We start from the raw sequence: 26730 nt of genomic DNA on the forward strand, positions 1-26730 counted from the left end.
CGCGTTTATTGAATCTCAACAAACATATTTCACATTGGAATTCACATTTCCATGAACACATTTGAATGAGTATGATTTAAGTATATATCTATTTTATCTACAAATACTATAACGAGTACTGTATGCGTTTACATTAGATATTTTATATATTGTAGTATGTTATGCGCATTCTATGCATTCTACGCATTCTTGTATCTTTAAATTTTTCATAATTGCATGAAAACCTGCAATTTAATAATTACATAAAATATTACCTTATGTGTGTTATACGATACTAAAGAGCAAAATCGAATGTATAATCTTTGTACATTGAAAGAAATGAATAAACTAAACTGGAATTCATACAGAATATGAGTATATCATTCATATGATGCTGCTACTACTTCCTATTACTGATGTGCTTCCTACCCCTACCCATTGCATCTCTCCCCCCCACCTGTTGCACAGGTCTTTAAAATTTAAATTGTTGTCGGTTAGAATCGGTTGATCTGAGTGCACTGTTCATGTGCATTGCTGGAGTTCGGCGTCATCTGTTACGTGATGAGTTTTGTTTGGTTACAACCTGTTGATATGTACTAATATACATCGCAATTCTTTGCGTTATTTTATGAGAGTATATTGTATCCTAGTTCTTATATTAGTTTCAATACATTTGGTGGGAAGAAAGTAAAAGATATTCGTTGTGAAATGAGTGATTCTGGAGACAATATTAAATATAAATGGACCCCTGAAAGTACTTCGCTCTTAGTATCGGTGTGGTCGGATAGGCAAGTGCAAAAGCAACTTGACTATGCTTCGAAGCCACAACTTGTTTGGGAAAATATTGCACGATATATAAAAAAGAAAGGATATAATGTCTCAGGTAAACAATGTCGATCACGAATGAAACAGGTCTTGGTTTGTTACCGTGAAGCCAAACGAGCTGGTACTCGCGCTGGTGTAGAGCAATATTATGAATCAATTGATAGAGTTCTTAAAAATAAACGTATTGAAGAAAATATTATTGGCATAGATACTGTAGGTAAGATATATTGAAAATAAATTGCTAAATTATTTATTATTTCAGTTATCAAAATTAATAGTTCGAAGTATATAATAAATATTTATTTAATGGATACCATAATTAAAGAATTTAATTTTTTCTTTTTCATTAGATGCAACAATAAATGTTAAGTCTCCTCCAAAGGAAGTAAAAACGAGTAAAAATTTGCAAGTGAGACATAAATTTCAAGAGCCTGTACCATCACTCCATCGTACAGAAGCATTATCACCTACATGGACATTAGGACGTAAGAATTATATTCTTTTATTTAGATAGTATTTTAAATATATTAAAGGAAGTTTAACATATAAATTATCCTATAGGTGAAAATGAATATCCTGATTCTCCTGAATCAAATGAAACTATAATAGCACGTCCTTATAGAGTCTTTTCTCCAACAAGGGATGTAGCTATCAATACTGGTGAACAGTTAACTCAGATAGCTGCTAAATCAACACAGTGCAATACTTTTCCAGTAGAAGAATCATTAAATGTAAATTGTAAACAAAATTTAGTACCAGGTTATAATTATGGAGAAATACCTTTCCAAAATACGGTACAAAATGTGCAAAATCAAATAATCCAAGAAAATATGCAGCATAATTTGCAACAGAATCATATGTGCAATAAGCAGAACATTTTAGTGAATAACTTAAATCTTGAGCAAAATCTACAAAATTTAAATCAAGGTTTAACAGCACAATCTGTAAATGTACCAATGCAACTTAGTTCAATGACAATGCAAAATCCTAATGTAGAACATGTAATTCAACAACACAATCAGTTGCAATACTTAGTAAATACAAATAATCGTGCAATGCCTCAGGAACCACGAAAAACTGTGCTAGATCAGGCTTTAACAAATATGTGCAAACAGCTATATGGCAATTGTTCAGCTCATATACCTGTTGTAGAAGATACAAAACGAATTGGATCTTTGTCCCCAGATTATTCACCAGATGTATCTCAAAATTTAAATGATGCTTTCTATCAATCAAAGAGTGATGGAAAATCACCCAATTTAAATAAAACTTATAATACAATTATGCAAACTACAAACTCATTAAGAGTACAAAATCCTGAGATTTCTGTGATTACAAATAATGCAACATATAATGATGATAGCTTGTTAGAATTTCTGATAGATTCACCAACTCCATCCGAAAATGGTAATAAATCAAAAGATAGTACCGTCAATACAGATAATATCCCGGATGTACCATTAAGAAAAAAGAAAACTGAGAAATTAGAGCAACTCGTGTTAAGTGCCATTAACTCTCAAAATGAAGTCGTTAATAAGGTAAAGTACAAATCGCTGTTTCATCTTATTAGCACGTGTAATCAGATGATTTGTTTTTTAACTTTGTATTATTTCAGATACTTACAGCACAAAACGATATGGTGACAAAATTTCTAGACATAGATAGAAACCGTCAAAGTAGGCTTGAAAATCGTTTAGACGATCTATTAAAAGTTGTTCATGCTTCTATACTTACGAAGCAAACTTCAGAAGGAGATATCGAAATACCTCCACCACCACCAGAACCTACGATAACATCCTTAGTACCTCCTCCACGACCTGGTGCTGCACCTCCAAAGTTAGATCTAGTTCCTCCAAAACCTTGTCGTGTACCTTGTACAATACCAAGTTCGAACATTGAATTGATTAATCAAAATACGATAGTAACAAGACCAGGTGTGGTATCACCTTTAACTAGTCCAGTGAAGAAACCTGGTACTATATGGTCAAAATTGGGACCAGTATCACAATCGCCTTTTGTGAAAGCTCAGCAGCGATTAGGTTTACAAACAACTACATCTAGGGAAACACGAACTCAATCGTCTGCGGAGAGACGTATAGCTAGGGAAGTGGAGAAAGCCATGGATATAGAAACGTTGATATTTGAAACTAAAAATTTCTTGAACATGGAGAAAGAACTAGAGGAGAAAATAGAAAACGCTCGCCTTGAAGCAACAATAAGCCAAACTTTACATTCACGTAGAAAATTATTTACTCAAAGAGAACCCACACCAGCAATGATATTAACTGCGGCATTTTTAGAGAATGAATGCCGCACGGCTGAACAATTTATAAGTTGTTCTAATATGTCAAATATAAATAAAAAAAAATTAAGAGATATCGATGATGATTTATTGGCGGGTCAAGGTGAAAGTTATGACCGTCTACGGCAATTCGATATAAAACCTATTTACATTCCTGACGAACCTTGTGATACGTCTACGCCAGCAAAAATAGGAACCATTTCTAGTAATCATGAAAAAACATCCATACAAATGGTACCCAAACAAACAATTCAACAGTTAGCTCAGCTTGTAATGAATACAGGAAGGTGGAAAGATGCTGGAGGACAAACTGGACAACAATACCTTGGGCATTTAGTTCAGCCAAATACACATAAACATCAAATTAATACACAAAATGTACCTCCAACTTTTTATAATGAGTTATACACAACAGGACAACCTAAAACTATGTCCAAAGAAATTCAAACAAAAAATGATCAAAACTATGTTCAAGACTGGATGTTAAATAAATATGAAGACCCAATAAACGAACAGCAAATAACATATGGTCCTTCTTGCAATGTAACAAATCAAAAGCCAAACTTTCCTATAGGTTTTACAAGATCCAATACTGAAAATTTAAAGCGAAAGGATTCTAATAGCGAGATGTGCAGACCCCTTGAATTCAATAGTAATGTTATATCAGATCGTAAACAGAGCGTGCGTTTCATGGATGAGGCGTTGGCTGAATTACAGCGTATGTGTATTGAAACAATGTCTAAAGAACAACAAACAATGAATGATAGCTTGCCATATGTGTTGAATAATCCTAATACGCTTCCAATTGAGAATCGACAGATGATTGAAAAATATATTCATGATTTAATCCCAAGAAAATTGAAAGACAATAAAGACAAAGACACTGATTCCGATAACGATGATGAATTTTTAGATACTACTACTAGTATGCCTGCGATTGTATCACGTCGAAATTCTCTTACATCAACTGGTACTGCATCTACTGAAATTGCACATTCCATAAAATTCCCAAAACCAGAAAATTGCGTAATAACTTAGTTATACAAATAAATAATATATTTCTCGCTTTGCTTCCATTTTATACAGTAGTTAAATAACAAAACGTTCATAAACATTCCTAACTATTATTATATTACCATCTAAAAAGAAAATAAAGTATTATTTTCTTTATCAATTTGTTAATAATATAAGAAAAGAATAATATCTTTGAAGTATGAAATATAGTGCATACTTGATTTATTCAATTTACGTAAATTGTGCAATATATTCTTTTTCTAAAAATTATAAAAGATGCAGAACTAAAACAAAAAAAGATACTTTAATGATAAGGCAATTATGTTATTCAATAGTTGTTTTTATGAGAAGAATAAATCAAGCTTTTGTTAAGTCAAAAAATATTCTTTTTCCACACTTATTACTGTTACACTTTCATCAACATGTTCAAGTTATCATGCAAGTCATTGGATAAAAATCATTCCTATTGAACGTTATTAAGTAAACTAAATTGTTTAAAGTTTCTATTACTTTTTATCATATACATTATATATTATTTGTTACAACTTGATTAGTTTATTCAGCAAAATTACATAATATTAATAAATTCTTTTATATTGTTAATTTGCGTTAAACTTTCGGTTCATTGGCGTGACCTGTAAGAATTTCTGTCTTTCTATTATAACATAGAACGATGTAGAAGATAAGTGGGCGGTCGATTCTGAATCTTGGAATTTCAATTATAAGATTGATTATTACATCCCTATTACTTGCATCCCTACTACAAAATTGTAAAATAATAAATTATACATACGAGACAACACGTTAACAATATAAAAGGAAAGCAATGTTAATAAGAAATGTCGGAGTAATTTTAACATACTTTCTGTTAAAGCAGGTACATTTAATTTGAAATACAAAATTGCGAAAAGTAGTTACTTTTTATTTCCGCACCTTTATACTAAATGATATTTTTAGTAATAATGCTACATTAAGTCTATTGTTTACCCTTATGGAATGTTACATCTGATTAATAAATTACAATATTTACGTCAAGTAACATACTCAATGAAGATAACTTTGGTAATTATTGATGGCTCATCCATCTCATCGACTTCGATGAGTTTTGAGTATGTTGTTAGAGATAAGATTCTGAATAACTTTTGCTATACATATAATCGCTGTTCGATCTTAGCTTTCGAAATATTCGCAAAAAATTGTCGGCACTACAAATATACTGATGCATACGATGTCACAGACGCGCAATTATAGCCAGAATTCATTGGAGTGGTACCGACAATTTCCTCCTAATGTTCCGGAAATTAAGCCTGAACGGCGTTTATATGTATAGGAAAAAGTTATTCAAAATGTTCTGCAAGTCTTTCGCGACATCTTGGTTACCACTTTTAGTACGGCTGGTAATAGAATCGGCTGTGACTATACATGCATTATATATTTGCCATATGTTGCTTAAAAATTCATATACAAATTATGAAAAATTAATACATATAAGGATTTGTACAAACGTTCTATCCTTTCCGATTTCGATGATTTTGAAATATGTTATAGAAACCAAATTTTGAACAATTTTTTCCTATATAGTACAACCGGCAGTTGGTTTTAGTTGCCGATATACTCGCAAAAAGCAGCCGATGCCAGTATATTGAATTCAGCCTACAATTGTGAATCCGTAACAGCGTATGTACTAATATTAGTTGTCAGCTGAATAAAATAACGTATAACCCAAACCTAATTCTTCCCTTTTGTATATTGTTTATATATATGTTGAGTTAGGTGGTAATTAATCTAAACGCCATCAGGCGGCCAGTAAACAATACTGGCATATGCTGTCACGGATGCACAATTGTAAGCAGAATTCACTGCAGTGGGAAATGTTGATTTCTGCAATATATACAAAAATCACCGAAAGCCATAGGGCGAATAAGGTACCAATAATTCCCGTATTTATTTTATCTATTTATTTAATTCTTCTTTTTCTACTTTGAATGGCTTTTGCCTATCAAGATTATACCCGTACATAATCTCTATCTAATACGAATATCAAAATAATATATTTTTAAGGACAATTAACGTGTCCATTGAATAACATTACTATGTCTTGATCTTCAGCTTGGTTTTTATAAAAACCATAGAAAAATGGTCGACCGATCCTCATCACTGGAGTGGGGGAGGAATACGAAAACTAACACGAATAAAGAATATTGCTGAAATAAATTTTATGTAAATTGTATTTATTTAAAAGAGTTGTTTAAAAAGAGGAGAATATTGATAATTTATTTTTTTTATTTATTTTCGAAACATATATATAATTTTAAGTTATGATTATTTGTGGCATAAGGACAAAATAATCCAAATTGGAAGTGAGTACAACACATTTATCGTCATTTATTATTGAAAAGCTTATAATTACGGAGCACACAAATTAATTATTACATTACTATGATATTACTATTATGGCACTACTGTTCTTAGATTTTGGGTTCGATAACAGAACCGCTGAATAATGATAAGCTAATATCACTTTCTTTTTCATCATTTATAGTTTTTATGATATAATAAACGAATGGCTGATCAATTTTGAATTTCCGTGCAGGACGCCGTATATCACCCATTCTATATGACTCAATGACAGCTGAAACAAAATTACGCCAAACATTATATTTGAGTGTATGAATACAATTATATATTAATATATTATTACATATGAATCAAAAACATATTATAGGAACATAATTTGTAAGGAATAATAATAGAGCAAGAGGAGCGATGTGAAGCAAATATTTACACGTTCGTTACTGTCAAACATACATACATGTGTCATGGCACGAAGAGCCACCCAGAACTCATGGCTCACAATCGCATATCTGTGACGGAACCTTATTTAAATATTGATATTTTGAATGTGCGAAGCTACTTCTTCCTTGGACGATGATAATGAACGTGTTAAGATTGAAAGTATATTATAAAACATGACATTTAGTAAGGAAGCTGCTACATTTTGTTTACAGAATTAGCTATATTATATTAAATTCTCGAATGAATTCATCTTCTGATTATGGTTGATTTGTAAGAACGAAATGGAACTTTCTGTATATCAATTCCATACCACGAAATCATTAAGTATAAATTACACAGATTGGTGGAACTGTGATAATTCAATGAATACTCTGTCTTTTTAGCTTAATGATTGCTTACTTTTTAATTCCTACTTAATTTTTTAAAAGTTCTCATAACGTAAATTGTATACACACACACATACTCACATATGGACGATTATATAAAATATGTGTAAAGTGAATATAAAATATAAAATATGTAAAAATAAAATGTAAAGCCATATCTCATTATGCGAAGAACCTCTACAAGGGTATAAGATTCGATAAGGCAAAGCATCCATGATTTAAAGATTTTTTGGCTTTCACCTCGAAATTAGATTGGATCAAAGGTCGATTGCATTATAGTATTACGAAGAATCTCGTTCTGTCAAATATACAAATACGCATATGTATAATGTAAGTACATAATCAACAATGCATACAGTTAGATAACTGCATTCTAATTTATAAAGCAGCGAAATAAAAAAAAATTAATCACGATACAAGCGCATTGTAACTAGCTACACATGCTCTTTCATACAAGTTAATCATGCTTTCAATTAATTTCAATCCCACCAATGATAAGATTGTAATGAAGATTTTTATCTTCGTTTTCTTTTTTAGTTTCCTAGGTACATTATGCCATCATCTCATAGAAAATATGGCTATCTAACCATATTTTCTAAACTACTATTCTATATAAGTAATATTTTCTATATAACTAATATAACTAATATTTTCTAAATCTATATTTATAATTAGCCTAAGTAGTGATATAGAGACGGCTGAAAATCAATCTGTAGCCACAAAGCAAGAGCAGTATGAAATAAATGAAAAAAATCTTCTTGTCATATTATATTATTTTTTGAATATTTTCATATTTAATAGTTGTACAAAGTGATATTCTGCTTAATTTAAATATAAACTGCATAACATAGAATGTCTATTCACTTACCAGTAGCAGCGGCAGCTTCACTTCCTTCTTCATTAACTTCAATGTATGCCTTTTGGATAACATGGCTGATATACAATATACCATCAGCAGTCGCAGAAAAATTAGCGCGATTACTAAATGCATCAGTCAAACCCATCTACATAAAATAAGAATTAAAATACAAGAAATAGTTATCTGTACATGAATTACACTTTATATATACATACCTCTTTTAAGACATCATTAAGTTTAAGCATACTTTCCATCTTAAACTTTGGTAACCATAAGTTCACTTCTTCCTCATGTCCTTGACTTAGAATGTTCGTTAAACTTGTATTTTGTAATTTTTTCTGGACATCAGACAAACCATCAATTTCGTTTGGAAGAATTATGACCATACTGAATTCGTCACCCTAGAAGATATATTAGCTCCTTTTTGTATTTCACGAAGTTTTACAAAGAAGCAGCATCTTTTTACACATTAGTACATTTTTCTTCAAAACTTACCTTGTATGGTATTACAACGAATTTCGCATTTAAATCTACGAGGTCTCCATATTTGTATTTACCACGTCTATACATTGTAGGAACATTTTTTACTTCAACTTTACTAGTATGAAATGGCATATCTTTCGTTAACTTAAGGTTGAACTTATTTTTCCATTGGCCTTTAAAATATATTGCATTGACAAGTACTAATTTTGTTCTCTCATCTATGTCATCTGTTTATAAAAAACATTCATAACAATATAAAACAACATAGCATGATTACTCATATTGAAGTTAAAATGCATTCAATCAAAATTTTCTATAGTATTTTCTTTACATAGTAATGAATAAAATAAATATATACAAACCAGGAGTTATAAGCTCTTTAATGAGATTATTTGTATTTTTTTCAACCCAACTATTAATAGTATTTGCAGCTTCCTTATTAGGAATAAAGTTTACCAATTGAGAAGCAGAGCGGAAGTAAACTTCTGTTAAATCTTTGTAGCTTGGTTTCAAATTTAAATCTGTTGCTATGAAGGCTTTATTTGCAACAGCCAATTTATTGTCTTTCACATTCTACATTAAAACATGAAAAAAATATTATATAGCGTAAAATAATAAATTTATTATTTTATATCAATAAATTTATAGTTTATGCTATACATTAAAATAATAAAAGTAATTGGTTGGCAGAGATACCTACATTGAGATTATCAATAAGTGACTGATAACCAGATGTGACAACACTCTCTGATGTTGGTAGATGAAGTACATTTCTAAACTGGGCTTCTGTGTTTCCACGAGCTCCACAAGCAGCCATAACAAGACCAATACTTGCACTTAAAGGGGACATTATAAGGTTGCCAGGATTGTGTTGTACCACAGTCTGAAAACAACAAGTGTCTCATAATTTATTCATTTTCAATTATCTACAGGTTGAATAAGCACTTCATAAGCAGTATTTGGAACAAATTTTAAATTGCACTATTTTACCTGGGATAATGAAGAACCAAATTGATTTGCAGCTTCTACAACGGAGCGCAGTGCTTCAACATTTGTCTCTGCTTCTGACATTGTTATTAGGGCAAGAGCCACCAACCAGAAACTTCCTATTACTAAAACAATTTAGTAACAAATTGCTATTAGAAACTGGCAAAATAGATTGTATTGTAAATCTTAATAATAAATCTCTTGCTATGTAAAGTTTGAATTTTGATTGTGCAAAATAGGTCTCCGCTTTCTTTAAACACATCTGGTGCACAGCTTGTTCGCTTCCTCATCACCATACTCTTGCTTTCAAAACGAACTTCTCAAATATTATTGCAATTCCTGGATAATTCTGAGTCATACGAAGGTGGTGAAAGCATTGGCAAAAAGTATAGGAAATATTTCTTTCGGAATGATTTCTCTATTACTACCTAGTCATGTTTTAGGCATTTTGAAGCAAAAGGGTAGAACAGTTTTGGAAGAACAAAATCATTCCGACGGTCAACGTGGAAGTTTCAGAGAACTGAAAATATCAAGTTAGAGTATTACTTGGATGTATAATGTGTGCAGTGCGCGTGTTAAGTGTTGTATGCAGTATAGCAATTCTATGCGTCGCTTATTATTTATATCGTCATATTTATTACAAAATGTATACATTTTCAGAGCTACTAAACATGCACTTTTGTTACAGTGCGGCTGATAGCAAAAGAACTTTGCCCAGTGCAAAGACATTTTGGAATATAGACCAACGATTGGGAGATACCGGTACCTTAAAACCTGCTAAACCTGGCGGACGAACTGATCAGGTCGATCCGAAATTGGGAGATAAGATACTGCACCATATTCATGAAAATTGAAGAAGAAAAAATGTTTGCAAATGAATGAGTTGGAAGGTCCTACGCAATTCCAATTTTCCCGCTAGGATGTTAGTTACTGAAGAGGGAACTTTTAATAAATGTGGATTAACAAATATACGCAACTAACATTTCGGGGCATGTAAAAATCGACACGAATTAAGAAATGGTTCGTGCGGGATGGTGCACCATAACATTCTATCAACGCAGTGCAAGGCTACTTGCTCAGCTGTTTTGGGAACAGGTGGATCGGTCGAAGAAGAACAGTGCCTTGGCCTGCTCGATGGGCTGGATTTAAATCCCCTCGACTCTTACTACTGGGGATACGTGAAGATACAATACGGTAAAATTTTAAGAGAGGTGCCACACTCTGTTTACAAAAAAATGTCTAACATCTGTTGTAATTTGCTGCATTTTTGTGGCTACTCGCGGCCAAGACAATCGCGGTGCGAGTGTCATTTTGCTGTGGACACTAGGAAGGATAACAGGAAACATTAATCCTCTGTAGTTGGATTTATCATTAGATGCTTTTCGATATGTTCTTATGGATTGCCACGAGTATGCTGGCTTAATGTTCAATCCACCATTTCTTCTCTTCTATGATTTGTACGAGCTAAGCTGCAGCCCATGTATCGTTCGAATCGAGGATCACTGTGTGCCCCAGTACTTATGCTGACCACCTTTCGTCGGTGTAAGGAGGCTTGCTCACTTGCGGGGATATTTTGGCCGATTTTTAATTAACGATAACTAAAAAACAAAGCAGAAGGCGAAATTTTTGTCTTTGAGTTTCGACGTCAAGAATCACCATTTAAATATTGGGAAACCCGTAGCGGAACATCCTGTGTATAGCTTTTACGCAGTGAAATGAGCAACATACATGGAACAAAAATATGTATAAAAAACAATAAGTTTTTGTTTCATATCTATGAAATATGCTACAAAAGAAATAAACTGGTAAGCGATTAAACATTATTATTTAGAAGTATTATTGCACTGTAAAAATGTTAATGCTAAAAGGTCGAAGAGATTATCAGACTAGTCTTTAGACTCAAAGACAGCATTTCAGTCCTACTGTAGAAATCTCGAAAATAACAACTATGTATCTTTTTGAAGTACATATTTCTGAAACATAATAAACTCGTTTGCTTGTAGTAATAATATCCGTTGATGCGAACATAAAAATCACGAAAATTGAAGATACAAAAGGAAAATAAGTACTTGCTGAGGAAGGTTTAAATGATTATTAATGGATTTGCATTAACTACCGAAGAGGAATTGTACATACTCGGTATAATCCGAGGGAAGGTCAAATAGACATACATAAATTTACTCACACATACGCATGGTGACGTTCCGCTCGTTTTACTGGTCAATTCTCTTCGAAAGTTAAAAGCGGACTGCAAGAAGAAACGTCTGAACGAATATAAAAACGCGATAAACAAACTCAGAAAAGCGCTGGCAGTGGGCAGAGCGAACTTACCACGGATCAGTAACGAATAAGTAACCAATCACGAAGTACATGATTGTTCGTATGTCCGCACAGACCAAACAAACATGAATTTTAAATGCCATTGGTATTCGACTCTATATCCCAAATAAACAGGGTGATACAAACATAAACAAGGCAATGATATCGCGTCTAATATTGTCGGAAAAAATGTGGGTTTTCCCATATTTTCCAACAAATATCATTAAAATACTGATAGCATAAATATTTACATATATCTGTTATATGTCTTCTCTGTAACCAGTGAATTTACGGAAATTCTGTTTGTTCGTTCGAATAATTTTCAAAAATGTGATGATGATTTATTTGAAAGTCATTTGTGTAAAAGTTGTAATTTCTTTCTTTGATTTCTATTCGTTCTTCTATAAGATACTTGCCAAAATTCCAATTCTACGGAAGAAATAGATTTTGATGTTCTTATTACTTTGCATTAGAGTGCAATATATTATTATTATGGTTTCAAAACAATATTGAGTTAAGCTTAAATGTATAGTAAAAATCGCATATTTACATCGAAATATTTATGATACAACAACGTTTTAGGTATCTTACTAGCGATTTATTTCGATCGATGTTTACGTTAGATGCAAAATCTATGCATGAATTAGGGTGTATGGACAAAGCTGCTTAGAATTTTATACGTTCTAACAGTAGAGAAATGACTGAAATATTCTAGGAATAATATGTATTTGTAGATTCGCTGGAAGTCTTAATAAAAAACACATAACGATAGGCACGCAATGATTTTATTAGTCTACAATAATAGATTCTGAATATCGTGTTTCGAAATTGATCATTTAGGTAATTCAAGTACAAAATGTTAGTTTTTTATTTTATTACAAATCTAAGCAAATTAAATTATAAAGAAAGGAAAACTTTTTTTACCACATGTCCTTACTTTAATGAACGAGGATAGACTTAAAATTATCGATTTAAATCTAAGAAGTACTTGACTTACGCATTTACCAGTAATAACGCTGCAGATTTGTAAACATTTTTGTTACGTAAGGAGACAACATAATTGTTTGATAACAACATTTTAAAAGGAAGTGAAAACATTTTAAAAGTGACCCTGACCTCTTTAGCGATATCTTCTTTCTATCTATTATCACGGAAATTGGTTTTACATATTTATTATTTGATGAAACATGTTATGAATATATAAATATATATGATTCATGTACACATGCTGTCAAAGAATTTATCTGGTTCAATAAAAAGAAAAATATAAGTAATCCATAATAGGTATGTTTACCGAATCGTAAGCGTTGCACAAATAGCACATTTTCCGCATAATATACCTGTACCTGCTCGCACCTCCTTTAAATTATTCCAAATCCATTCGTGTCACCTATGAACACTACACAACGGGTACGCTATACAGCTTAGTACGTAATATGCTAGAAACTCCTCAAAATTAAATGAAACGCAGTCTTCAACAGACCGATCAATTCATAGTTGCAGTTTCAAGCGCACATGCTTGAAACTAGAAGAATAGCGCATGAGTAATAAAAGAAACGCAAAGAAATCTGGCGAACCTTAAGTAATAATAGAAAGAAGCATAGGAGTTGGAAATAAAATAATTTTTCCAACTTAAGTACGTGAAATATAAAATGTACTGATATAATACATGATGTTAAAATAATTACGTAATTTTTGTCATCGTTACAATTAGAATATGTAACAAATTGAATTTATTTTTTAGTAATATTTAGACTATTAAATGTAAATTGGAATTCTGTAGATTTTATAAATAACGAATAAGAGACATCTACAAGTAAATTTTTTTTAAATAAGCAGACTTCGTAAGCATGTAGGTATTTGAGTACATGTATGCAATGTGTAGTATCGTGGGCAAAAGGCCCAAGGTATCGGCCGAACCGTATACAAAGTGGCGAGAGCCGTGGCGCCGTCGAGTACATCAATGTGTCGTCGGTCCTTTCAAGTGGACAGTTTTGTGGAAAGAGCCTGCGTGACCCTGGCCACGGGGTTTCGGGACATGTGTTCGATGGGACGAGAAAAGACAAAGAGACGCCAAGGGTAGAGTTAGTTGAGACGCCAGCGAGAAAGAATGCAAAAGGCGTGCAGTATGAGTTGAGAAGCGAGAGCGTGCGAGTGCAGATGCCGAAGACGAGAGTTGTAGAGTTGCTAGCGTTGTAGAGAGATCGAGTTGTTAGTTATAGAGTTGCGAGAGTGATTTGAACGGAATAAGACTTTTGTGTTTTAGTTCAAGTTGAACATTTATCGTTCTCTGTCCAATTAATCTCTGTTATTTTTATTAATCTTAATAAATAGCATTAGGAGAATTTTACAAATCTAAATCATCCTAATCCTATCCTTTTTCCGATACTACAAATGTATAGGATCAAATACATTATACACTAAAACTATTTTACGTATCAAATAATACGCATTGAATAGTTAACAAAATTATTTTGCAATTTATTTGATTTGCAATTTCTATATATATTTACAAGAAAGTGTTTTAAGTAGGCGAGATGAGAAATAAAGAAAAATATAATAAATATGGCTTTACCTAATAAACTGTGATACTGTAGTTGTTGAGTGTATGGTTAGAAATGATCCCAAATAATATCTTCGGGATGTTGCTAACTACATAGAAAATAGCTACATCTATATATCGAAAATGAGGTAATCGAAGAGGGTATTCGTGAAATTCTTGAAACACAAGTGTTGTGTGTAATATGTATTAACTCCAAGTGGATTAATGGAACATTAAATGGTGTACAAAAATTTCTCCTGTGAGAAGAAGAAAGAATTTTACTTCTTGATCACCTTTGTGTACTACAAAAGATATTTATAATGAAACATTTTAGATCTTTCTATGTACACGTATATATATTATTTAAATACATTTAATAAAATATATTAGGCGACGTCAATTCTTTGACTCTACTTTTATCAAAACTTTCCTCACGATTAGGATTTTCCTGACAAAGTTCGTACCCATAGATTGGTTACCGTGATCGTCGTAGGCTGCGGTTTGACGGACAAGGTGGTGATTTTGATTTATCATCGCAACATGATGTACAAGGATCCCATAAATAATATTTTTCTTGCGAATATTTCTTTGTTTGTATTTTACAGAACTGGCGCAATAATAATTAAACGAAAATTAAACTATGATTTAAAAGGTATGAGAAAAAGAAAAAGAAAGAGGAACAAAACAATGCTAAAGGAAAAGTTTCCTATTACAGAAAATATTCGATTCTCATCTCTGGGGCGGGGCAAGGAACACTCGTAAGAACGAAGAATATTGCGGAAACAAATTTTATGGAAATTATTATTGTTTTAAAGAAGTTGTTTAAAAAAGGGAGAATATGTAGGATTTATTTAATTTTTTTTATTTAATTTTCTGAAATGTATATATAATTTCTGGTGTAAGAGCAAAATAATCCAAATTTAAAGTGAATACAACACATTTATTGTCAGACAAGGTATTGTTGAAAAGCTTATAATTACGGAGCACACGAATTAATTATTACATTACTATGATATTACTATTATGGCACTATTGTTCTTAGATTTTGGGTTCGATAACAGAACCGCAAAATAATGATACGCTAATATCATTTTCCTTTTCATCATTTATAGTTTTCGTGATGTAATAAACGAATGGCTGATCAATTTTTAATTTCCGTATAGGGTACGATAAAGCACCCGTTCTGAATGACCCAATGACAGCTGGAACAAAATTACGCCAAACATTATATTTGAGTGTATGAATGCAATTATATATTAACATATTATTACATATGAATTAAAAACATATTATAGGAACATAATTTGTAAGGAATAATAATAGAGCAAGAGGAGCGATGTGAAGCAGGTGTTTACACGTTCGTTACTGTCAAACATACATACATGTGTAATGGCACGAAGAGCTACGCAGAACTCTTGACTCACAATCGCATATATGTGATGGAACTTTATTTAAATATTGATATTTTGAATGTGCGAAGCTACTTCTTCCTTGGACGATGATAATGAACGTGTTAAGATTGAAAGTATATTATAAAACATGACATTTAGTAAGGAAGCTGCTACATTTTGTTTACAGAATTAGCTATATTATATTAAATTCTCGAATGAATTCATCTTCTGATTATGGTTGATTTGTAAGAACGAAATGGAACTTTCTGTATATCAATTCCATACCACGAAATCATTAAGTACAAATTACACAGATTGGCGGAACTGTGATAATTCAATGAATACTCTGTCTTCTTAGCTTAATGATTGCTTACTTTTTAATTCCTACTTAATTTTTTAAAAGTTCTCATAACGTAAATTGTATACACACACACATACTCACACATGGACGATTATATAAAATATGTGTAAAGTGAATATAAAATATAAAATATGTAAAAATAAAATGTAAAGCCATATCTCATTATGCGAAGAACCTCTACAAGGGTATAAGATGCGATAAGGCAACGCATCCATGATTTAAAGATTTTTTGGCTTTCACCTCGAAATTAGATTGAATCAAATGTGAGGTATGCCATCATCGCATAGAAAATATGGTTAAATATAGAATTAGCCTAAGTAGTTATGTAGAGACGGTTGAAAGTCAACCTGTAGCCACAAAGCAAGAGCAGTATGAAATAAATGAAAAAAATCTTGTCATGTTATATTCTTTTTTTAATATTTTCATATTTAATAGTTGCACAAAGTGATATTCTGCTTGATTTAAATACAAACTGCATAACATAGAATGTTTATTCACTTACCAGTAACAGCAGCAGCTTCACTTCCTTCTTCATTCACTTCAATATATGCCTTTTGGATAACACGACTGATGAACAAAGCATTATCAGTAATCGCAGAAAAATCAGCAACATTAAATGCATCAATCAAACCCATCTACATAAAATAAGGATTAAAATACAAGAAATAGTTATCTGTACATGAGTTACACTTTATATATATATATATATATATATATATATATATATATATATACCTCTTTTAAGACATCGTTAAGGTCAAGCATACTTTCCATCTTGAACTTTGGTAACCATAATATCATTTTTTCCTCATGTCCTTGACTTAGAATGTTCGTTAAACTTGTATTTTGTAATTTTTTCTGGACATCAGACAAACCATCAATTTCGTTTGGAAGAATTATGACCATACTGAATTCGTTACCCTAGAAGATATATTAGCTTCTTTGTGTATTTCACGAAGTTTTACAAAGAAGCAGCTTCTTTTTACACATTAGTGCATTTTTCTTCAAAACTTACCTTGTATGGTATTACAACGAATTTAGCATTTAAATCTAGAAGTTCTCCGTATTTATAAGTATCTTGTCTATACATTGTAGGAACATTTTTTACTTCAACTTTACTAGTATGAAATGGCATATCTCTCGTTAACTTAGGGTCGAACTTATTTTTCCATAGGCCTTTAAAATATATTGCATTGACAAGTACTAATTTTGTCATCCCATTTACCGCATCTGTTTATAAAAAACATTCATAACAATATAAAACAACATAGCATGATTACTCATATTGAACTCAAAACGCATTCAATCAAAATTTTCTATAGTATTTTCTTTACATAGTAATGAATAAAATAAATATATACAAACCAGTATTTAGAAGATCTTTAATGAGGTTATTTGTATTTTGTTCGACCCACGTATTAATAATACGCACAGCTCTTTTATTTTGAGCAAAGTTTACCAATTGAGAAGCAGAGCGAAAGTAAACTTCTGTTAAATCTTTGTAGCTTGGTTTCAAATTTAAATCTGCTGCTATGAAGGCTTTATTTGCAACAGCCAATTTATTGTCCTTGACATTCTACATTAAAACATGAAAAAAATATCATATAACGTAAAATAATGCATTTGTTATTTCATATTAATAAATTTACAATTTAAATTATACATTAAAATAATAGAAGTAAAGGGATGTGAGATACCTACATTGAGATTATCAATAAGTGACTGGTAACCAGATGTGACAACACTCTCTGATGTTGGTAGATGAAGTACATTTCTAAACTGAGCTTCTGTGTTTCCACGAGCTCCACAAGCAGCCATAGCAAGAGCAATACTTGCACTTAAAGGGGACATTATAAGGTTGTCAGGATTGTGTCGTACCACAGTCTGAAAACAGTAAGAGTCTCATAATTTATTCATCAGTATTTGGAGTAAATTTTAAATTCCACAATTTTACCTGGAAAAATGAAGAACTAAATTGATTTGCACCTTCCACAACGGAGCGCAGAGCTTCAACATTTTCCTCTGCTTCAGACATTGTTATTAGGGCAAGAGCCATCAACCAGAAACATCTTATTACTAAAACAATTTAGTAACAAATTGCTATTAGAAACTGGCAAAATAGATTGTATTGTAAATCTTAATAATAAATCTCTTGCTCTATATAAGGTTTGAAGATTATGCAAAATAGGTCTTCGCTTTGTTTACACACATCTGGTGCACAGCTTGTTCGCTTCTCAAATTATCATTGCAATTCCTGGATAATTCATCATAAATTCATAAATCATACGAAGATGTTTAAAGCATTATAAAAGAGCATTGTAAACATTACTTTCGGGATGATATCTCTATTACTACCTAGTCATGTTTTAGGCATCTTGAAGCAAACGGGTAAAACAGTTTTGGAAGAATAAAATTGAAAATATCAAATTAGAGTGTTACTTGGATGTATAGTGTGTGTAGTACGCTTGGTGTGCGAAACTGGGAGATAGAATACTGCACCATATTCATGATAATTGAAGAAGACAAATTTTTACAAATGGATAAGTTGGACAATCCAACGCATATCTAATTTTCCCGCAAGGATATTATTTACCCAAGAGGGAATATTTAATAAATGTGGAATGACAAATATACGTAACGAACATTTCTCAGCAAATGAAGATCCACACGCATTCAGAAATGATTCATGCAAGATGGTGCACTACCTTATTCTACCAACGTAGTGCAATAGTACTGGTTCGGTTTCTTTGGAAACAGGTGGATAAGTTGAAAAGAACCTGTGCCTGGGCCTGCTCGGTCTTCAGATTTAAATCCTTTCGACTTTTACTACTGGAGAAATATAAACGCATAATACGATAGAATTTAGAGAGAAGAGGCACGCTTTGTTTACAAAAAAAGTCAAACATCCATTATAATTCGTTGCATTTTCGTGGTTACTCGCGGCCAGGACAATCGCGGTGCGAGCGTCATTTTGCTGTGGACGCTAGTGGCGGAAAGGAATAGAGAAAACATTAATCCTCTATAGTCGGAAATATCATTTGGTGCTTTCCGATATGCTCTTATGGATTTCCACGAGTGCTGGCTTAATGTTCAATTCACCATTTCTTCTCTTCCACGATTTGTACGAGCTAAGCTGCAGCCCATGTATCGTTCGAATTGAGGATCACTGTGCGCGCCGCTGCTTAGGCTGACCACCTTTCTTCCGCGTAAGGAGGCTTGTTCACCTGCAAGGATGTATTGACCAATATTTAATTGACGATAACTAAAAAACAAAGCCGGAAGAGCAATTTTTTTCTTGATTTTCGACGTCAATAATCATCCCTTAAATTTTCGGAAACCTGTAGCCGAACACACCATATATACCTTTCATGCGGTGATCTGTTTAACATACATACAACAAAAATATCTATAAGAAACAATAAGTCTATATTTAATATTATTAAGAAATATGCTATAAAAGACAAACATAGTAGAACACTAAACATCATAGTTAGTACCGTCGCACAGTAAAAATGTTAAGACCAAAAGTTCGATGAGATCACCAGTCTAGTCTTAAGACTCAAAGACAGCATTTCAATCTTGCTGTAGAAATCTCAAAAATAACAACGATTTATCTCTTTGAAGTACGTATTTCTGAAACACAATAAACTCGTTTGCTTGTTGTAATAACATCCGTTGATGTGAACATAAAAATCACGAAAATTGAAGATACAAAAGGAAAATAATTACTTGCTGAGGAAGGTTTAAATGATTATAGATGGATTTGCATTAACTACCGAAGAGAAATTGTACATACACAGTATAATCCGAGGGGAGGTCAAATACACATATATAAATTTACTCACATATACGCATGGTGACGATCCGCTCGTTTTACTGGTCAATTCTCTTCGAAAGTTAAAAGCAGACTGCAAGAAGAAGCGTCTGAACGAATATAAAAACGCGATAAACAAACTCAGAAAAGCGCTGGCAGTGGGCAGAGCGAGCTTAACACGGATCAGTAACGAACAAGTAACCAATCATGAAGTACATGATTATTCGTATGTTCACGCAGACCAAACAAACATGAATTTTAAATGCCATTGGTATTCGACTCTATATCCCAAATAAACAGGGTGATACAAACATAAACAAGGCAATGATATCGCGTCTAATATTGTCGGAAAAAATGTGGGTTTTCCCATATTTTCCAACAAATATCATTAAAATACTGATAGCATAAATATTTACATATATCTGTTATATGTCTTCTCTGTAACCAGTGAATTTATGGAAATTCTGTTTGTTCGTTCGAATAATTTTCAAAAATGTGATGATGATTTATTTGAAAGTCATTTGTGTAAAAGTTATAATTTCTTTCTTTGATTTCTATTCGTTCTTCTATAAGATACTTGCCAAAATTCCAATTCTACGGAAGAAATAGATTTTGATGTTCTTATTACTTTGCATTAGAGTGCAATGTATTTTTATTACGGTTTCAAAACAATATTGAATTAAAACTTGAATGTATCGTAAAAATCGCATATTTACATCGAAATATTCATGGTACAGCAACGTTTTAGGTACTTTACTAGCGATTTATTTCGGTCTATGTTTACGTTAGATGCAAAATCTATGTATGAATTAGGGTGTATCGACAAAGCTGCTTAGAATTTTATACGTTCTAACAGTAGAGAAATGACTGAAATATTCTAGGAATAATATGTATGTGTAGATTCGCTTGGACGTGTTAATAAAAAACACATAACGATAGGCACGCAATATTTTTATTAGTCTACAATAATAGATTCTGAATATCGTGTTTCGAAATTGATCATTTAGGTAATTCAGGTACAAAATATTAGTTTTTTATTTTATTACAAATCTAAGCAAATTAAATTATAAAGAAAGGAAAACTTTTTTTACCACATGTCTTTACTTTAATGAACGAGGATAGACTTAAAATTATCGATTTAAATCTAAGAAGTACTTGACTTACGCATTTATCAGTAATAACACTGCAGATTTGTAAACTTTTTTGTTACGTTAGGAAACAACATAATTGTTTGATAACAACATTTTAAAAGGAAGTGAAAACATTTTAAAAGTGACCCTGACCTCTTTAGCGATATCTTCTTTCTATCTATCATCACGGAAATTGGTTCTACATATTTATTATTTGATGAAACATGATATGAATATATAAATATATATGATTCATGTACACATGCTGTCAAAGAATTTATCTGGTTCAATAAAAAGAAAAATATAAGTAATCCATAATAGGTATGTTTACCAAATCGTACAAGCGTTGTACAAATAGCACATTTTTCGCATAATATACCTGTACCTGCTCGCACCTCCTTTAAATTATTCCAAATCCATTCGTGTCACCTATGAACACTACACAACGGGTACGCTATACAGCTTAGTACGCAGTATGCTAGAAACTGCTCAAAATTAAATGAAACGCAGTCTTTAACAGATCGATCAATTCGTAGTTGCAGTTTCAAGCGCACATGCTTGAAACTAGAAGAATAGCGCATGAGTAATAAAAGAAACGCAATGAAATCTGGCGAACCTTAAGTAGTAATAGAAAGAAGCATACGAATTGGAAATGAAATATTTTTTCCAGCTTAAATACGTGAAATATAAAATGTACTGATATAATACATGATGTTAAAATAATTACGTAATTTTTGTCGTCGTTGCAATTAGAATATGTAACAAATTGAATTTATTTTTTAGTAATATTTAGACTATTAAATGTAAATTGGAATTCTATAGATTTTATAAATAACGAATAAGAGACGTCTACAAGTAAATTTTGTTTAAATAAGCAGACTTCGTAAGCATGTAGGTATTTGAGTACATGTATGCAATGTATAGGATCAAATACATTATACACTAAAACTATTTTACGTATCAAATAATACGCATTGAATGTTTAACAAAATTATTTTGCAATTTATTTCATTCGCCCAACTGGTCCCTGCACCGCCCAGATGCTTTAAAGTGGTTCGACCTCAAGGAGGCTATCGATTCCTCGTCGTCGGAGCTCGTGCGACCCATCCAGTATACTTCTAAAGAAGATGGTCCTGCATCCGGGACTATGGAGGGGGCCACAAAGTACCTCCTGTCCGTCCGCCGATCTCAATAATCTCCTCTCCTCGCCAGACGCAGGAACCATTCCATTGGCCTAACGGTCCACCCCCGAATGGCCGTGGTCGTGAGATGACGACGCAGCGTGGCCCACTTGACTACCCACATCTGTGCCGGTACTGGGATATCCGTCCCCTGCACCGTAAACTGTATTCCTTTTATTTTTGCTCTCCATCTCGCCTTTATAAATATTTTGCCGAGGTCGTCACCATCAGTTCCAGTCCTAGTGCCGCTCACTCTTCCGCACCCTACCTCGGTCAATGCCGGTGCTAAATGACAGAGAGCCCCACGAGAAGGTGAGTGGTTTTGGCGGGTACGAGCCCACCAACTTCTCCGAAATTCTCCACACCGGATCTGCAAGCTGACGAAGGCCAAAGGCACCGACCAGCCGCCACCCAGTTATAGGAGAATATCTATAGGGGTTTTTCAGGGCGTGGGCCTACAGCCTGGGAATCCATAGCCGCCTCGCGCTTCCCCTGTACCGCGCGCTCTGCCAAAACGCTACCTTAACTCATCGTCTAGAAGTCGAGTTGTAACCACAAAGTGCGAAACGTCAAATGTAATCGCGAGCTCTATGTAAAGTGTCCATAACGAAAATTGTTAATAAATATGCCGAGTGTTTCTTCAGCACCTATCACGACCTATCCACCTCAGCGGTTTAGCGAGCAGGGTGGCGGTATGATTTATCATCCCAACAACAGTGTCCACAAGAATTCCATAAATAATATTTTCCTTGTGAACAGTTCTGTGTTTGTATGTTAAAAAACTGAGGCAATAATTAAACGAAAATTAAACTATGGATTAAAAGGTACGAGAGAAAGAAAAAAGAAGAGGAACAATACTAAAGGAAAAGTTTCATATCATAGGAAATATTTTTGATTATGTATTAGGTTTTCCGTAAAGTGTCTATCCTTTACAGACACGTCTTTTAAAACGACGCATCTTTTTAACTAATTTGTCGAACGTTGTGACCTTTATTTTGATAGAACAAAATGGATCATACGTAAATCGGTAAAATAATATAAAAAGGAAAATGTTGTGTATCCATCATTTCCTTATAAAGCGAAAGAAACTTTTCGGACGACTTAATAAAAGTAATAAATATTAATAACATCTCTTCTCTCGTGTTTAAGTTATTAAAGGTATATGTAATATATCCTTATATCATCTTTATCTATAAATATCTTTATGTATCTATATATATAGATATACTGTTGACGAAGGAGTAAAATAATGCAAATTTAAGGCGAATGCAATGTATTTATTGTGAAACAAGGTATTAGTAAAATGTTTATAACTACGGAGTCCATGAATTAATTATCGCATTATTACGATATTACTATTACGGCACTACTGCTCTTAGAATTTGGGTTCGTAAATAGAACCACAGAATAGTGGTAGATTAATATCATTACCTATTTCATCTTTCATAGTTTTTATGATATAATAAAAAAATGGCTGTTCAATTTTGAACTCCCTTATATATCTATAACCACCCTTTCTCTTCGTTACAACGCGACCTGGAACAAAATTACCTCGAACGTCATATTTAAGTGTATGAATGGAACAGAATCAGCAATGCGAAGCAGATATATCCACGTTCGCTACCGGAAATCACACACGCATACATGGCTGAAGGCACTACTAATTACCCAAAACACAGAGCCCACTATTTCATATCTGTGAAGTAAAGTTATCTAAATATTGATATTTAGAATGTGGGAAGCTACTTGTTCCTTGAATAGCGATAACGAACGTGTTAAGATTGAAAATTTTATTGTAAAACATGATAATTATTTAGAAAACTGCCGCCATCCCGGATTTTGATGACATTTGAATATATCGTAGAAATCAATATTTTAGCAACTTTTACCATCAGACTCTCTAGTTTTCGAGATGTTTACAGAAACTGTCGGTAGCACTACAGTGCATAGTACCTATAATTGTTCGTACGTTACAGCGCATGCGTTAGCATTGGTTGTCAGCCATCATGCGGTGGTTGGATAAACTGACAACTAATCCTACATAAACTTTAAACAAACGATAAGAATCAACTTTGAGTCAGGTGTCGTCTTATCCGGTCGGTAAACAGTCACTGCAGTGGTACCGAGAGCTTTTTACGAATATCTCTGAAAATGACACCTAGTAATTATATGTATACCAAGAAGTTATTCAGAACTATGCCGCCAATCATTGAAATGTAACATGGCCGCAGCATCCTAAATAATTACATGAAACATTCTTCGCAAACAATGTTAATAAGAAACACTTATAATAAACAACAGCATTTTTTAAAAGTCCTTACAACAGACAAATACAGGCGCGCGCACACACGATTTTTTATAAATATTTGTAAATACAGTCGAATCTCATAAAGTGAAAAACCTCTCTATGATTATGAAATTCGGTAAGCCAAAGAATTCGTGATTTAAAGATTTTTCGTATTTTATTTCTAAATTCAAGACGATCAAAGGTTGACATATACATAAAAGGTATACATATATATAATGTAAGTACATAATCAGCAATGCATACAGTTATAAAGCAACAAAATAAAAAAGAGTTAATGTCGATACAAGCACATGGCAAATAACTATACATCTACAATCAATCATGCATTTAATTAATTTCAATCTTATCAGTGACAAAGTTATAATACAGATTTTTATTTTCGTTTTCTCTCTCTAGTTTCCATGTACATTATACCATCATCTCATAGAAAATATGATTAGATATAGATTTAGCCTAACTGGTGATGTAAGAGATAACTGCAAGTCATCCTGTAGCTATGAAGCAAGAGCAGTGTGAAACAAATAAAAAAGAAAAATATTTTTCGCATTATATTATTATTTGAATATTCTCATATCTCGCAGTTGCACAAAGCAATATTTTGATTAATTTAAATATAAGCTGAATAAGATTGAAGGTTTATACACTTACGAGTAACAGCAACAGCTTCACTTCCTTCTTCATTCACTTCAACGTATGCCTTTTGTATAAGTTGACTGATGCATAAACCTTCACCATCAGCAATCCCAGAAAAATCAGCACCAGCAAACGCATCAGTTAAACCCATCTACACAAAATAGGAATTAAAATATAAGAAATAGTTATTTTTACACGAGTTACACTATACAAATATGTATATACCTCTATTAAGACATTCCTAAGATCTATGTTACTTTCCACCTTGAACTTTGGTAACCATAATCTCATTTCTTCCCCATGTCCTTGACTTAGAATGTTTGTTACACTTGTATTTTGTAATTTTTTCTCAACATCAGATAGATCATTAATTTCATTTGGAAGAATTATAACCATACTCAATTCGTCACCCTAGAAGATTTATTTGCTTGTATTTCACAAAGTTTTGCACAGAAGCAGCTTCTTTTTATACATTATTGACTTTTTCTTCAAAACTTACCTTGTATGGTATTACAACGAATTTCGCATTTAAATCTACGAGGTCTCCATATTTGTATTTACCTTGTCTATACATTGTAGGAACATTTTTTACTTCAACTTTACTAGTATGAAATGGGATGTCGCTAGTTGACTTAGGATCGAACTTATCTTTCCATTGGCCTTTAAAATATACTGCATTGGCAAGTACTAACTTTGTCAAGTCATCTAACATTGCTGTTTACAGAAAACATTGGCAACAACAGAAAACAACTTAGCATAATTGGAAATATTGAAGTTAGAATGCATTCAATCAAAATTTTGTATAGTATTTTCTTTATACTTTAATAAATAAAATAAACATATACAAACCAGGAGTTACAAGCTCTTTAATGAGATTATTTGTATTTTGCTCGGCCCAACTATTAATAATATTTGCAGCTTCCTGACTTTGAGCAAAGTTTACCAATTGAGAAGAAGAGCGGAAATAAACTTCAGTCAAATTTTTGTAACTTGGTTTCAAATTTAAACTTGCAGCTACGAAGACTTTATTTGCAACAGCCAATTTATTGTCTTTAAAACTCTACATTAAAACAGTTAAAAAATAATAAATTTATTATTTTATATTAATAAATTACCAATTTATACTATACATTAAAATAATAAAAGTAATTGGTTGGCAGAGATACCTACATTGAGATTATCAATAAGTGACTGATAACCAGATGTGACAACACTCTCTGATGTTGGTAGATGAAGTACATTTCTAAACTGAGCTTCTGTGTTTCCACGAGCTCCACAAGCAGCCATAGCAAGAGCAATACTTGCAGTTAAAGGGGATATTATAAGGTTGCCAGGATTGTGTCGTACCACAGTCTGAAAACAATAAGCGTCTCATAATTTATTCATCAGTATTTGGAGTAAATTTTAAATTCCACTATTT

General features: G+C 32.5%; 2 protein-coding genes and 2 long non-coding RNA genes across 18 annotated transcripts in view; 2 read left to right on the top strand and 2 right to left on the bottom strand.

Annotated features, from left to right (window-relative positions):
• Positions 1 to 444: 444 nt before the first annotated feature.
• Positions 445 to 5033, top strand: LOC126917795 (uncharacterized). Its single transcript, XM_050725082.1, has 4 exons — positions 445 to 1021; positions 1155 to 1289; positions 1366 to 2342; positions 2420 to 5033. Exons 1-4 carry the CDS (start codon positions 688 to 690, stop codon positions 4142 to 4144), a joined length of 3171 nt encoding a protein of 1056 aa, XP_050581039.1. The 5' UTR covers positions 445 to 687; the 3' UTR covers positions 4145 to 5033.
• A 1450-nt stretch (positions 5034 to 6483) lies between these two features.
• LOC126917811 (antichymotrypsin-2-like) overlaps positions 6484 to 26730 on the bottom strand; it is a 35570-nt gene continuing 15323 nt past the window's right edge. For 8 of the 15 annotated variants that reach the window (XM_050725134.1, XM_050725132.1, XM_050725123.1 and 5 more), the window contains 6 exons: positions 26481 to 26663; positions 9007 to 9217; positions 8657 to 8871; positions 8377 to 8562; positions 8171 to 8306; positions 6484 to 6752 (listed from right to left, as the gene is read on the bottom strand). In XM_050725134.1, the coding sequence (XP_050581091.1) occupies positions 6589 to 6752; positions 8171 to 8306; positions 8377 to 8562; positions 8657 to 8871; positions 9007 to 9217; positions 26481 to 26663 (1095 nt within the window). In that variant the 3' untranslated portion in view covers positions 6484 to 6588. Of the gene's footprint in view, positions 6753 to 8170; positions 8307 to 8376; positions 8563 to 8656; positions 8872 to 9006; positions 9218 to 9344; positions 9528 to 9634; positions 9757 to 11816; positions 11842 to 15411; positions 15695 to 16746; positions 16880 to 16979; positions 17166 to 17259; positions 17475 to 17609; positions 17821 to 17945; positions 18129 to 18198; positions 18321 to 20089; positions 20235 to 23625; positions 23906 to 25325; positions 25462 to 25535; positions 25722 to 25809; positions 26025 to 26159; positions 26371 to 26480; positions 26664 to 26730 lie in introns of those variants that run through there. The other 7 variants (XM_050725119.1, XM_050725122.1, XM_050725127.1 and 4 more) reach the window with 7 other exon arrangements.
• LOC126917832 (uncharacterized) lies at positions 17963 to 26677 on the top strand. Its single transcript, XR_007711079.1, has 2 exons — positions 17963 to 18101; positions 26637 to 26677. It is a non-coding gene; the product is annotated as an uncharacterized LOC126917832 (long non-coding RNA).
• LOC126917837 (uncharacterized) lies at positions 19461 to 20093 on the bottom strand. The gene is made up of 3 exons (XR_007711090.1): positions 19974 to 20093; positions 19742 to 19877; positions 19461 to 19622 (listed from the first exon to the last, which is right to left on the bottom strand). It is a non-coding gene; the product is annotated as an uncharacterized LOC126917837 (long non-coding RNA).

This window comes from Bombus affinis, chromosome 6, assembly GCF_024516045.1.
Source record: "Bombus affinis isolate iyBomAffi1 chromosome 6, iyBomAffi1.2, whole genome shotgun sequence".
In the NCBI taxonomy this organism is placed as follows: Eukaryota; Metazoa; Arthropoda; class Insecta; order Hymenoptera; family Apidae; genus Bombus; species Bombus affinis.